The 14,847-nt window shown below is 41.2% G+C and overlaps 1 protein-coding gene across 1 annotated transcript in view; it reads right to left on the minus strand.

Moving 5' to 3' along the window:
• exoc4 (exocyst complex component 4) overlaps positions 1-14,847 on the minus strand; it is a 571,126-nt gene that overhangs the window by 201,756 nt on the left and 354,523 nt on the right. The window contains exon 10 of the mRNA XM_043714034.1: positions 8,710-8,929. Coding sequence (XP_043569969.1) covers positions 8,710-8,929 — 220 coding nt within the window. The remainder of the gene's footprint in view (positions 1-8,709; positions 8,930-14,847) is intronic.

Genomic DNA, 14,847 nt, shown 5'->3' on the forward strand with positions numbered 1-14,847 from the left:
CACATCCAAATCATTTATGTAAATGACAAAAAGTAGAGGACCCAGCACCGATCCTTGTGGCACTCCACTGGTCACAAGCCTCCAGTCTGAAAAACAACCCTCCACCACCATTCTCTGTCCTCTACCTTTGAGCCAGTTCTGTATCCAAATGGCTAGTTCTCCCTGTATTCCATGAGATCTAACCTTGCTAATCAGTCTCCCATGGGGAACCTTGTCGCATGCCTTACTGAAGTCCATATAGATCACATCTACTGCTCTGCCCTCATCAATCTTCTTTGTAACTTCTTCAAAAAACTCAATCAAGTTTGAGAGACATGATTTCCCACACACAAAGCCATGTTGACTATCGCTAATCAGTCCTTGCCTTTCCAAATACATGCACATCCTGTCCCTCAGGATTCCCTCCAACAACTTGCCCAACACTGAGGCCAGGCTCACTGGTCAATAGTTCCCAGGCTTGTCTTGACCGCCCTTCTTAAACAGTGGCACCACGTTTGCCAACCTCCAGTCTTCCGGCACCTCATCTGTTACTATCGATGATACAAATATCTCAGCAAGAGGGCCTGCAATCACTTCTCTAGCTTCCCACAGGATTCTCAGGTACACCTATCAGGTCCTGGGGATTTATCCACCTTTAAACATTTCAAGACATCCAGCACTTCCTCCTCTGTAATCTGGACATTTTGCAAGATGTCACCATCTATTTCCCTACAGTCTATATCTTCCATATCCTTTTCCACAGTAAATACTGATGCAAAATATTCATCTCCCCCATTTTCTGTGGCTCCACACAAAGGCCGCCTTGCTGATCTTTGAGGGGTCTTATTCTCTCCCTAGTTACCCTTTTGTCCTTAATATATTTGTAAAAACCCTTTGGATTCTCCTTAATTCTATTTGCCAAAACTATCTCATGTCCACGTTTTGCCCTCCTGATTTTCCTCTTAAGTATACTCCTATTTTCTTCATACTCTTGTAAGGACTCTCTCGATCTATCCTGTCTGTACCTGACATATGCTTCCGTATTTTTCTTAACCAAACCCTTAATTTCTTTAGTCATCCAGCATTCCCTATACCTACCAGCCTTCCCTTTCACCCTGACAGGAATATACTTTCTCTGGATTCTTGCTATCTCATTTCTGAAGGCTTCCATTTTCCAGCCGTCCCTTTACCTCCGAAACATCTGCCCCCAGTCAGCTTTCGAAAGTTCTTGCCTAATACTGTCAAAATTGGCCTTTCTCCAATTTAGAACTTCAACTTTTAGATCTGATCTATCCTTTTCCATCACTATTTTAAATCTAATAGAATTATGGTCGCTGGCCCCAAAGTGCTCCCCCACTGACACCTCAGTCACCTGCCCTGCCTTATTTCCCAAGAGTAGGTCAAGTTTTACAGCTTCTCTGGTAGGTACATCCACATACTGAATCAGAAAATTGTCTTGTCCACACTGAAGAAATTCCTCTCCATCTAAACCTTTAACACTATAGCAGTCCCAGTCGATGTTTGGAAAGTTAAAATCCCCGACCATAACTACCCTATTATTCTTACAGATAGCTGAGATCTCCTTACAATTTTGTTTCTCAATTTCCCGCTGACTATTGGGAGGGTCTATAATACAATCCCAATAAGGTGATCATCCCTTTCTTATTTCTCAGTACCACCCAAATAACTTCCCTGGATGTATTTCTGGGAATATCCTCACTCAGCACAGCTGCAATGCTATCCCTTATCAAAAATGGCACTTCCCCTCCTCTTTTGCCTCCCTTTCTATCCTTCCTGTAGCATTTGTATCCTGGAACATGAAGCAACCAGTCCTGCCCATCCCTGAGCCATGTTTCTGTAATTGCTATGATATCCCAGTCCCATATTCCTAACCATGCCGAGATCATCTGCTTTCCCATGGTAGGCCCCTTGCATTGAAATAAATGCAGTTTAATTTAGTTGTCCTACCTTGTCCCTCCCTGCACTGACTGTTTGAGTCACTCCCGTTCACAACTGTACCAGTCTCAGATTGATCTCTTTCCTCACTTTCTCCCTGGGTCCCAACCCGCCCCGCCACCCTCCCTCCCTCTACCCAACAGCTTACTCCCAAGCAGTTCTAGCAAATTTCCCTGCCAGTATATTAGTCCCCTTCCAATTTAGGTGCAATCCTAAATTGTACAGGTCACTTCTACCCCAAAAGAGATTCCAATGATCCAAAAATGTGAATCCTTCTCCCATACACCAGCTCCTCAGCCATGCATTCATCAGCTCTATCCTTCTATTCCTGCCCTCACTAGCTCGTAGCACTGGGAGTAATCCAGATATTACTACCCTTGAGGACCTCCTTTTTAAATTTCTGCCTAACTCTGTAATCTCCCTTCAGAATCTCAACCTTTTCACTTCCTATATCTTTGGTTCCAATGTGGACAATGACCTCCTGCTGGCCCCTCTCCCCCGTGAGAACATTCTGCACCTTCTTTGAGACATCCTTGATCCTGGCACCAGGGAAACAACACACCATTCTGCTTTTTCTCTGCTGGCCACAGAAACGTCTGTCTGTACCTTGGACTACAGAATTTCCTAACACAATTGATCTCTTGGAAGCCGATGTATCCCTCGTTGCATTACAGCCAGTCTCAATATCAGAAACTTGGCTGCTGTGCTATGTTCCTCAGAGAATCCATCACTCCATACATTTTCCAAAACAGCATACCTGTTTGAAATATCCACAAAGACTCCAGCCCTAGGTGCCTACCTCTCTTCCCCTTCCTGGAGTTACCCCACCTATGTGACTGGCAAAGGCCATTTTTGCTCCTTCACAATCTACAGACCCAGAAAATAACACCGTCTTATTCCTCGACAAAACACTGCATCAGGTTAAATTAATAGCTATGGCTTATATTTTAAGTTTAATCAAGAGGCTTATCTCCAAAAACATATAATCAAGAAAGAACCCACTGTACTCACTAATACAGCCTCTCTCTTGGACAGACTTAAAACAACAATTAACTTATCGTATTCTGTGTTGTGAACTTCGCCCAAACCGTTTCCTCCAAGATTAGTTGTGAAATTCACTGTTTGTTAATTTTCCCAGATGCACTCCGATGTCCAGTGACATGAATTTAAAAACAGCGGTTGGCCTTTGTGATTGTGCAAGCCAAGTTCACTACTCTTTCTAACTGTCTCCAATCTTGAATGGTGCAGTTGTCATTCCAAGCAGTGATACATCCAGACAGAATGCTCCCGATGGCGCACCTATTAAAGTAGGCAAGGGTATTCTCCATCATGCCAAATTTCCTCAGCTGCCTGAGGAAGAAGAGACGTTGTTGGGCCTTTGTAACCAGTGTATCCACATGAGGGGTCCAAGAAGGCTGGGAGTGGATGGCCACTCCCAGGAGTGTGACACTCTCCACTCGTTCCATCTCTGTGCTGTTAACGAGTCGGGGGGCATGAGTAACTTTCCACCAAAAGCCAATAATAAACCTTAGTTTTGCTGGCATTGAGAGCTAGGTTGTTCTCAGTGCACCATTTTTCCAGGTCTTCCACCTCCCATCTGTAGTTTGTTTCATTGGCATCGGAGATTTGACCGACAATGGTGGTGTCATCAGCGAACTTGTAAAATGGCATTAGTTTGGTACTTGGCGACGCAGTCATGGGTATTCAGTGAGTACAGAAGGGAGATGAATACACAGCCCGGGGTGTGGGGGGGAGCGGGGGGATGGGGGGGTGGGGGTGGGGACACTCCAGTGTTGTATGTTAGTGAGGATGAAATATTGTCCCCAATCTTTACTGATTGTAGCTTGTGGGTCAGGAAACTGTGGATCCAGTTGCAGAGAGTGGGGCTTAGTCCGAGATCACTAAGCTTAGTAATCAGTCTTGAAAGGTTAATAGTGTTGAAGACTGAACTGTAGTCAACGAGTAGGATTCTTATGTAGCTGTTCTTGGTGTCAAGATACTCTCGGGAAGAGGGAAGAGCAAGTGATATGGCATCTATTGGTTCGATAGGCAAATTGGAGTGGTTCAAGAGTAGTGGGCAGGCTAGTGTTGAATAATGCCATGACCGGTCTTTCAAAGCACTTCATGACCACTGAAGTTGGGGCCACTGGGCGGTAGTCATTGAGACACGCTGCATGAGCCTTTTTAGGCACAGGGATGATGTTGGCTGCCTTGAAACAGGCAGTGACAGTGCCTGCTGCAGGCAGAGGTTGAAGATGTCCGAGTAAACCTCTGCCAGTTGATCTGCGCTTGCTCTGAGTGCACGGCCTGGTACTCTGTCTGGTCCCATTGCTTTCACATGAAGGAAAAATGATCTGACTTCTGATGCAGTGACTGTTGGGAGAGATCTGTCAGGACTTGTTGGAATAAGTGTTACCTCTCCGCCGAAACTCTGCTCAAAGTGAGCATAGAAAGCGTTGAGACAATCTGGGAGGGATGTGTCATCGTCTGCTATCTTGCTGGAAATTTATGACCAATGGTATTCCCACAGGGATCAGTGCTGGGACCCTTACGGTTTGTTTTTAATATCTATACAACATATATAAAATGATTTCAAAGAGCATGTCGGTGGTCTAATTAGTAAGTTGGCGAATGACTCAAAGATTAGGGAAAACTGCAGATAGTGAGAATTGCCAGAGAATAAAGCAGGATATAAATAGGCTGGGGACTCTGAGCAGAAAAATAGCAGAGGAAATTTAATCCAGACAAAAGTGAAGGTCTAATGCAGGAGGGAAGTACACAGTAAATGGCAGAACCCTTAGAAGCATCAACATGCAGAGGTATCTAGGCACACAGATCCACAGGTCCCTGAAAGTTGCAACGCAAGTGGATAAGGCGACATGTGGCAGGCTTGTCTTCATTGGTCAGATTGAGTACAAAAATTGGCAAGTCATGTTTCTGCTGAATGAAATTTTAGTTAGATCACATTTGGAATATTATAGTTCTAGTCACTACAGAGGGATGTGCAGGCTTTGAAGGGGGTTCTGATTTGGAGGGTATTAGCTATGAAGGGAGATTGGACACATTTTGTTTGTTCTCACTTGCATGTCAAAGGGTGTGAGGTGACCTGATAGAGATTTACAAAATTGAGAGAGACACTGATAAAAAGGATGAGGAATTCTTCTCCCACAGTAGAAATATCAATTCCTAGAGGATATAGGTTTAAGGTCAACCGGAGAAAGTTTAAAGGAGATGTGAGAAGCAAGTTTTGTTTACACAGAGGATGATAAGTGCCTGGAAGTGCCAGAGGAGGTGGTAGAAATAGATACAACAGAAACATGTAAGAGCATTTTGACAGATACATGAACAGACAGGGAATACAAGGATACAGATCATGTGGAGGGAAAAGGTTTTCAAGTTTAGAAAGGCGCAGTGTGCCAGCACAGACTTTGTGGGCTGAAAGGCCAGCTCCCACGCTGTGTGCTCTACTGCTCTATTTTTAAGATCTACAGGCAGGTGTACAATGCTAACTTTTCGTGTTGACAACCCCTAGTGGCATTTGTAACTGTCGAGTTATGAATAATTTGTTGAATTTTTAAATTCCCTTTAAAGATTTTTCAGAATATTTTACCTTTCACTTGTATCTGATGTATCCTAATCTTTCACTTGCAATGTATAAAAACTTTTAGAAGCAATTTTGCTTTTTTGACATTAATTGGTGAAAATTCTTTCCTATGGTTGGCTGGCCTTCTGCTGTATTCTAGGAATGGCCAATAGTGAATGTTGTACTGAGGTACAGTACCACTGCAAGCTGATGGAAGTGAAACATTTGTCAGAGATTGCTAAATAAACAAGGCTTACATTAAGGTCAGAGCATGAGCACCTGTTCTTCGTTGAGAACTACAAACTCCAATCCATTTACTTTTTTGTTCTATCTTTCTAGCATCAGCTGTATTTTACGAAGAAAATCAAGAAAGCATTACATTCAATTCTAATGCTGCAAGTGTGCACTAACAGCTGGCACATTGATTTTGATACTGCTGCTAACCCTGTATAAAGAGTTAGAAGTATGACATGACACGATGTCGACACAAAAGCAACTTAAATGTGAGTGTATTGTCAAGATATGAAATACAGTTGTCAACTCCAGAGCGCCAAATCAGAAGTAGACATTTCCTCTGACCTAATTGAAGAATAAAACAGGAAGCTTCTTTATAACAGCATCTCCGTATAAGTGCAGAAGTACTCTTGGTATCTCAAGGCCAATATCGAGAAATGTTCACTCTTTAAAGAGAGGAAGCATTTATAGTTCGGAAAGAAGTTATTTAATCATAGAGATGTACAGCATGGAAACAGACCCTTCGGTCCAACCCGTCCACGCCGACCAGATATCCCAACCCAATCTAGTCCCACCTGCCAGCACCCAGCCCATATCCCTCCAAACCCTTCCTATTCATATACCCTCCAAATGCCTCTTAAATGTTGCAATTGTACCAGCCTCCACCACATCCTCTGGCAGCTCATTCCATAGACATATCACCTCTGTGTGAAAAAGTTTCACGTAGGTCTCTTTTATATCTTTCCCCTCTCACCCTAAACCTATGCCCTCTAGTTCTGGACTCCCTGACCCCAGGGAAAAGACTTTGCCGATTTATCCTATCCATGCTCCTCATAATTTTGTCAACCTCTATAAGGTCATCCCTCAGCCTCCGATGCTCCAGGGAAAACAGCCCCAGCCTCTCCTATAGCTCAAATCCTCCAACCCTGCCAACATCCCTGTAAATCTTTTCTGAACCTTTTCAAGTTTCACAACATCTGTCCGATAGGAAGGAGACCAGAATTGCACACAATATTTCAACAGTGGCCTAACCAATGTCCTGTACAGCCGCAACATAACCTCCCAACTCCTGTGCTCAATTCTTCTGACCAATAAAAGGAAGCATACCAAACACGTTCTTCACTTTCCTATATTCCTGTGACTCCACTTTCAAGGAACTATGAACCTGCACTCCAAGGTCTCTTTGTTCAGCTACACTCCCTAGGACCTTACCATTTAGTGTATAAGTCCTGCTAAGATTTGCTTTCCCAAAATGCAGCACCTTGTATTTATCTAAATTATACTCCATCTGCCACTTCTCAGCCCATTTGCCCATCTGATCAAGATCCTGTTGTAATCTGAGGTAACCACTACACCTCCAATTTTGCAAACTTACTAACCATACTTCTTATGCTCACATCCAAATCATTTATATAAACGAGGAAAAGTAGAGAACCCAGCACTGATCCTTGTGGCACTCCACTGGTCACAGGCCAGTCTGAAAAACAACCCTCCACCACCACACCACCCTCTGTCTTCTACCTAGTTCTCCCTGTATTCCGTGAGACCTAACTTTTCTAACCATTCTCCCATGGGGAACCTTGTCGAACGCCTTACTGAAGTCAACATAGGTCACATCTACCGCTCTGCCCTCATCAATCCTCTTTGTTACTTCTTCAAAAAACTCAATCAAGTTTGTGAGTCATGATTTCCCACACACAAAGTCATGCTGACTATCCCTAATCAGTCCTTGCCTTTCCAAATACATGTACATCCTGTCCCTCAGGATTCCCTCCATCAACTTGCCCATCAGGCTCACTGGTCTATAGTTCCCTGGCTTGTCCTTACCAACCTTACCACAGTGGCACCATGTTAGCCAACCTCTAGTCTTCTGGCACCTCGCCTGTGAAACCAGCTTAACTTGTGATTGTACTGACCTATTCTTAAATGTCCGTCTCTGTTTCAAATATGAACTTTAACAATAAATTCAAAAGCCTTAACCTTTTGTGTTAAAAGAATTCTCATGCTCTTTATCTTAAATTAGATAATATTTATAATATAGAATCCAGCTGTTTGGCCCAAAGGACTATCATGCTGATAATGCTCCACATTGCAATCCAATTAGATTGAATAAAGAGATGTAGAGCAATATCAGCACCATAATTATTAAACTTTGTTAGTTGTTGGACACCTTTTTAAATGACCACCCCTTTCCCACCTTAGACTTGTGTCACTGTTGAACACATTGTTTCTTCATTATCACTGGGTCCAAGTCTTAGAGCACTTTCTGTTGGCACAACTTTCACCATGTTGCCCACAGTAGTTCAAGAAAAAAGACACCATATCAAGATTAATCACGGAGGGGGAAAGTAAAATGTAAACCTTGCCTATAATAACTGCATCATGAGGATGAATATATAATTTAATATTCTGCCATAAACATATCATAATGCACCCCTCAAACAATTATGAGGCATTTTGTATAAATTATACTCTTCTGTACTTTATGAGAGTAATGGTTGATGAGACAAAGAAAACTAATGAGGCTTGTTTGAATCATGTAGTTTAAAAAGTCCAACAAAAGTTTTCACCTAAGCTGTATCTCCAGGTCCATTCTGTTTCAAGTTTATGTCCAAACGAACAGGGCTTTCTCCTTTCCTCCAGTTTCCAGTGGCACTAACCGTTTTTTTGTTACACAGCCATGTCCTTGAGGTAAAAGGAAAACCCATTCGAGGAGTTCTCTCACTGACACACAGTCATGACTACTGAACAAATCAGTTTTAATATGTAGTCCACATTAAGACGCTGGATCTCAAGACAAAACTTGCAAGTATATTGCCATCTGCTAAAAGATGTACCTGCATTTGTCTTATAGCTTATGAAATACCTGATAGCCTAATTCAAATGACATAATGAATGCCATTATGAAATTCTGTCATATGCAAAATGTGAAATGCAACATGCAACAACATTCCTACCTGAAGGAGGGGTCGTTGCACACCCAAGACTTTCATGGTATCAGCACTAGCCAACACTTTCAAAGGATCTGCAACTTTGGTTGCAGCCTCGATTTCTTTGTTGACATCAAGATGCACCTGATTTAAGAAGAAGTTCTTGATGTACATGGTGAGGAACTCACGCAATGGGCACTGTTTACCAGAACCAGCCCACATGGCGACTTCAATTTCCTGAATGAATCTAAAAGAAAGAAAAGATAGTCTTGGAATTCTTGAGTATTTAATACAAGATACTACATGAGAGGACTGTATGTACAGTTATCAGAATGTGACCATTTTTCACAAAGTCAGTCTTAAAAGCGGAATAATTAAAATTGTACAAAATATACTCTTGAATTGACAGGTTGAGTTGTCATTATGATTCCAACTCTTAGAAAACTAGCAAACCCATGTTACTTTTAGATGTTGCACTTTATACATAGAATATGATCATACTTCCTTTTCCATGACAGACACACTTCGCTACCAAATACGGTTTGACCCCTTTCATGAGTTATAGCACAAAAGGACTCGGAAATTGAGTTACAATTTGACCTAAAGGTTGAATAAAGGCAGGTTATAGTAGCAGTATTTAGAGATTAAGATGGTGAGCCCATAAATTGGTTTTCAAGTAAAACATAAAACTATCAGTAATTTTGGATAAATGTATTTACATCTAAGGTCATTATTACATTTTAAATTTTCTGACATGTTTTCCCCACCATTCTTTTTTTGGATACTTTAATTACCTCTCTGGGACAGAAATCAATGGATACTTGCAGTATCTTGACTTAAACAACCAATCCTTGAATATACCTAGGCATAGTGAGTAACAATGACTGATAAATGACTGTGAATAAGCATGTTTCTAACAGGGAGCCTTCTGTCAAATTTAGACTGAGGAATTCTGCTTTATTGACTTAGATAATGGAATTTAGTGATGTAAAACATCCTTACTGACAAAACGTTATGTGACAGACCCAAGTTAGGTGATGACATTCTTTACAGATTATCTAAGAGGAAGAAAACATAGTTCAAACACAGCATGGTGGCACAGTGATTAGCACTGCTGCCTCACAGTGCCAGAGACCCGGGTTGAATTCCTGCCTCAGGGAACTGTCTGTGTGGAGTTTGCACATTCTCCCCGTATCTGCGTGGGTTTCCTCCGGGTGCTCCGGTTTCCTCCCACAATCCAAAGATGTGCAGGTTAGGTGAATTGGCCATGCTTAATTACCCGTAGTGTTAGGTGAAAGGGTAAATGTAAAGGAATGGGTCTGGGTGGGTTGCTTTTCGGAGGGTCGGTGCGAACTTGTTGGGCTGAAGGGCCTGTTTCCACACTGTAAGTAACCTAAAAAAAATTGCAAGACTGGGCAGAGAAAATACTACCATGAAAAAGATTTTTGTTAAAGAATTCAGTAAGAAAAAGATCCAGGAAACAATATCAAAGAACAAGAACAAAGAATTATGCAACAATCCCTCCAAGCCTGCTCTGGCACATTTTACTTTTCCAGATTGAAATGGTCTTCACTTATAGGATCCGTAACCCTCTATTCCCTTCCTATTCATGTATTTGGACAGGTGCTTCTCGAATGCTATCATGTCTGCCTTCCACCACCTCCTCCGGCAATGCGTTCCAGGTACTCACTACCATTTGTGCAAAAGACTTGCCTCGCACATCTCTTTTAAAACTCCCCCCTTGCATCTTGAACCTGGTATTCCCTAGTAATTGAACCCACCACCCTGGAAAAAAGCTTCATACTTCCCACACTATCCATGCCATTCACAATCTGATGAATTTCTATCAGGTCACCCCTCAACCTTCTGCATTCCAGTGAAAATAAACCCTGTCTATCCAACCTTTCTTCACAGCTAAAATCCACAATACCAGGGAACATTCTGGTAAGTCTTTTCTGTACCCTCTCCAAAGCATCCACATCCTTCTGCTGGTGTGGTAACCAGAACTGTACACAAGATTCCAAGTGTGGCCTAACCAAAGCTCTATAAATCTGCTGCATAACTTGTCCATCCTTATAGTCAATGTCCCATCTAGTGAAAAACATGCCACTGGCCTTCTTAACAATCTTATCTACTTGCACTGTCACCTTCAGTGATGTGTGCACACACCGATCTCTCTGCATATCAATGCTCCTAAGGGTTCTGCCATTCACTGTATAATTTCCACCTGTACTTGACCTTTCAAAATGCATCACATTTGTCTGGATTAAATTCCATCTGCCATTTTTCTGCCCATGCCTCCAACTGATCTATATCCTGCTGTATCCTCTGACAATCCTCCTCACTATCTGCAACTCCACCAATATTTGTATTGTCCGCAAATTTACCAGCTATGTTTTCCTCCAATACATTTATGTAGATCACAAACAGCACTGATCCCTGTACAACACCACTCGTATCGCCCTCCATTCTGGAAAAACATCCTTTCACTGCTACCCGGTCTCCTATGACTAAGCCAGTTCTGTATTGATCTTGCTAGTTCACTCCTGATACGATGTGACTTCACCTTTTCTACCAGTCTGCTATGAAGGGATCTTGTCAAAGGCTTTACGGAAGTCCATAAAGTCAACATCAACCATTTTTCCCTCAATGATCTTTGTCACTGCCTCAAAAAGCTTGATCAAGTTAGTGAGCCATGATCTTCCCCACACAAAACCATGCTGTCAATTGCTAATAATAGCATTTACTTCTAAATTTGGATCGATCTTGTCCCTGAGAATCTTTTCCAATAATTTCCCAACGACCGATGTGAGACTCACTGGCCTGTAATTTCCAGGATTATCCCTGCTACCCTTCTTAAACAGTGGGACAATATTGACTATTCTGCAGTCCTCTGTGACCTCACCTGTGGCCAAAGAGGATACATAGATGTCTGTCAATGACTTAACTAATTTCATACTTTAAGACGCACAACACCTCTTCATTTTTAATAGCAACTTGACTGAGAAACTCGATATGCCCTTCCCCGAGATCATCTTCCACCAATTCCTTCTCTTTGGTGAACAGTGACACAAAGAATTTGTTTAGGACCTCACCTACCTCTTCTGGCTCCACATATCAATTCCCTCATTTGTTCTTGAGTGGGCCAAATCATTATCTGGCTATGCTCTTGCTCTTCATATACATTTAAAAAACCTTGGGATTATCATTAATCCTGTTTGCTAATGATTTTTCATGATCCCTTTTAACTCTTCCAATTCCTTGTTTAAGTTCTTTCCGACCTTCCTTACATGCTTCAAAGGCTTCATCAGTTCCCAACCTCCGAGACATTATATATGCTTCTTTCTTCTTTCTGACCAAAGTCATAACATCCTTGGTCATGCAAGATTCATGTAACTTGCCATACCTCGCCTTTATACTTCCAGGAACTCCCGCTCCTGAACTCTCATCAACTGCTGCTTGAAATACTCCCAAGTGTCCGATGTAGATTTACTGTCAAATAGTCACGTCCAATCAAAATTCTCCAGTTCCTGCCTAATTTTGTTGCAGTTTGCCTTCCCCAAATTTAGCACCTTCACTCGAGGACTGATGGTATCCCAATCCATGAGTATCTTAAAACTTACGGTATTATGGTCACTAGTCCTGAAATGCTCCCCCATTGAACTTTCACTCACTTGGCTAGGCTCATTTCCCAAAACCAGGTCCAGTAAAACCCCTGCCCTGGTTGGACTCAAGCACTTAGATTATAAAAGGAGAATTAAAGCTATAATTGAACTTGGACACAGTTCAAAAAACCTGTTGCTATATTTGGACAGTTAATTTAGGAAAGTGCAATTTACTAATAGTTTGTTTAATTGCCAACAGCTTATTTTAACATCAGTTGTAGCACTCAAGCTGTTGTGGTACAATCAATACATGGTGAAGTGGATGCATATAAAACGTATACAGATGTAAAAACAAGGGAAAATGTAAAATATTTTTACACCTATTCTCAGTCTGCATTCCATTGAGATCTCTTCTAATAAGATAGCTTTCAATAATTGAAAGTAGATGACAACTTAAGTGTGCAGCGAGGCCCATCATACAGACTTAGATAAATTTTCTTTCATCAACAATAATGTTCAAAAATGGTTCATCTAAAATAAACTGAATAACAGCTGTACTGGATAAATAAATCATGATCAAATTTAACATAAACAAAAAATATTCAAGATTTATTTCTGGAAATAGAAATTTTTGGTTTGGTTACGACATTGTTTATTTAAGAAAAGCATAGGAACACTCTGGCTACCTTTATAAAATGTTCTGTTCTCCTGACCACATCCTCTTGCCTTACCCTTGGCTTAAGGACAAAAATACAATCTCAACTTCTCATTGTCAGATTTCCAATATTTGACTGAATCTCCAAATCAAATTGGATATCATCCTTTCTCTTCTCCTCAAACTCAACAATCCAATGTCAGAGTCCAGCTGAGCATAATGACCTTATCCTTTGGTGAAAACATCATTCACAAAAAAAAAGTCAGTCAAGTCAGACTGAACAGTTAATGAAATTAATACTGGACTTGGTGAGGAGTTTAAATGCTACCTTGGCAAGTTTTGAAATTGAATTATGCAAGTCATCGCATTTGAGATCAAGCACAATAACAACGGAGTCTGAAAGAGTTCACTTTTTTTTTATTGCTTCTAAAGGTAAGGAAACCCACTAACCCTTACCAATTCTAACCTGTCCATGATTCTAATACATACTGCAAGATTGACAATTAATAGTTCCTGAAGTCATTCAGTTTTAAAAAGGTAGCGTGTCAGTCAGTCTTAAATGATGGGCAATAAATAGAGCCTGTACTGTCCCAGGCTTATTTTATTTAACTTGGGTGTCATGAATTATTCAATCTTTGCTTTTTTTCAATGATTTTAACTGATCTTAGTAATTCACAGGCTGCACTACTTTGGGGAGCTGGTTCCTTGGTACCAGACATCATCCTGAACAAACTGGCCAATCATGTATGTTTAGACTGAAAGAACTGGAAAATGGATCAAAGATGATCTGCCAAATTAAATGAACAAGAAATTTTGTTTTGATTCAGTCAGGGACTGTTAATATTGCAAGAAGAAATCTTGCAATTACATCACAAGATTTCATTCTTTTTGATGAAAACAAACTTTGTTGCTTATCAAAAAGAATTGAACAAAGCATGTACTATTAAGTTATGCTGTGAACTATTTTCCAATTTTTACTCAGACCAAAGAATTCCCTTATACATAACAACAATCTTGAAAATGCATTATTTTCTTTAGTGACTTATGACACGGAGGTCAAATCCCTCTGCTAATTAAAATTAAACACAGAAAAGCTTGCCTCAACTCGTAATCTGCTAAAAGTGTGAGTAAATGAAAAGAACTCTTAATTTCTATTTAATGAAAAATAAAAATTTACTTTCCTAACTCGAACAGTGAATACTAAATAAAAACTATGAACAAATCCAAGCCCTCCAATTACTAATTACTGTCTTGCCCCAACCGTATAAAAATGCTGCTCCAACAAACACAATTATTAAACATTAGTCCCCACAGTCTCTAATGCTGACTACCTTCCAGTCTTGCGAATCCGTTACTTCTCAGAGTCATAGAGATGTGCAGCATGGAAACAGACCCTTTGGTCCAAACTGTCCACACTGACCAAATATCCCAACCCAAATTCGTCCCATCTGCCAGCACACAGCCCATATCCCTCCAAACCCTCCCTATTCATATACATATCCAAATTGCCTCTTAAATGTTGCAATTGTACCAGCCTCCACCACATCCTCTGGCAGCTCATTCCATAAACGTACCACCCTCTGCGTACAAAAGTTGCCCGAGGTCTCTTTTATATCTTTCCCCTCTCACCCTAAACCTATGCCCTCTAGTTCTGGACTCCCCGACCCCAGGGAAAAGACTTTGCCTATTTATCTTATCCATGCCCCTCATAATTTTGTAAACCTCTATAAGATCACCCCTCAGCTTCTGACACTCCAGGGAAAACAGCCCCAGCCTGTTCAGCCGCTCCCTATATCTCAAATCCTCCAACCTTGGCAACATCCTTGTAAATCCTTTCTGAACCCTTTCAAGTTTCACAACATCTTTCCGATAGGAAGGAGACCAGAATTGCACGCAATATTCCAA

This window comes from Chiloscyllium plagiosum, chromosome 23, assembly GCF_004010195.1.
Source record: "Chiloscyllium plagiosum isolate BGI_BamShark_2017 chromosome 23, ASM401019v2, whole genome shotgun sequence".
NCBI classification, from domain to species: domain Eukaryota; kingdom Metazoa; phylum Chordata; class Chondrichthyes; order Orectolobiformes; family Hemiscylliidae; genus Chiloscyllium; species Chiloscyllium plagiosum.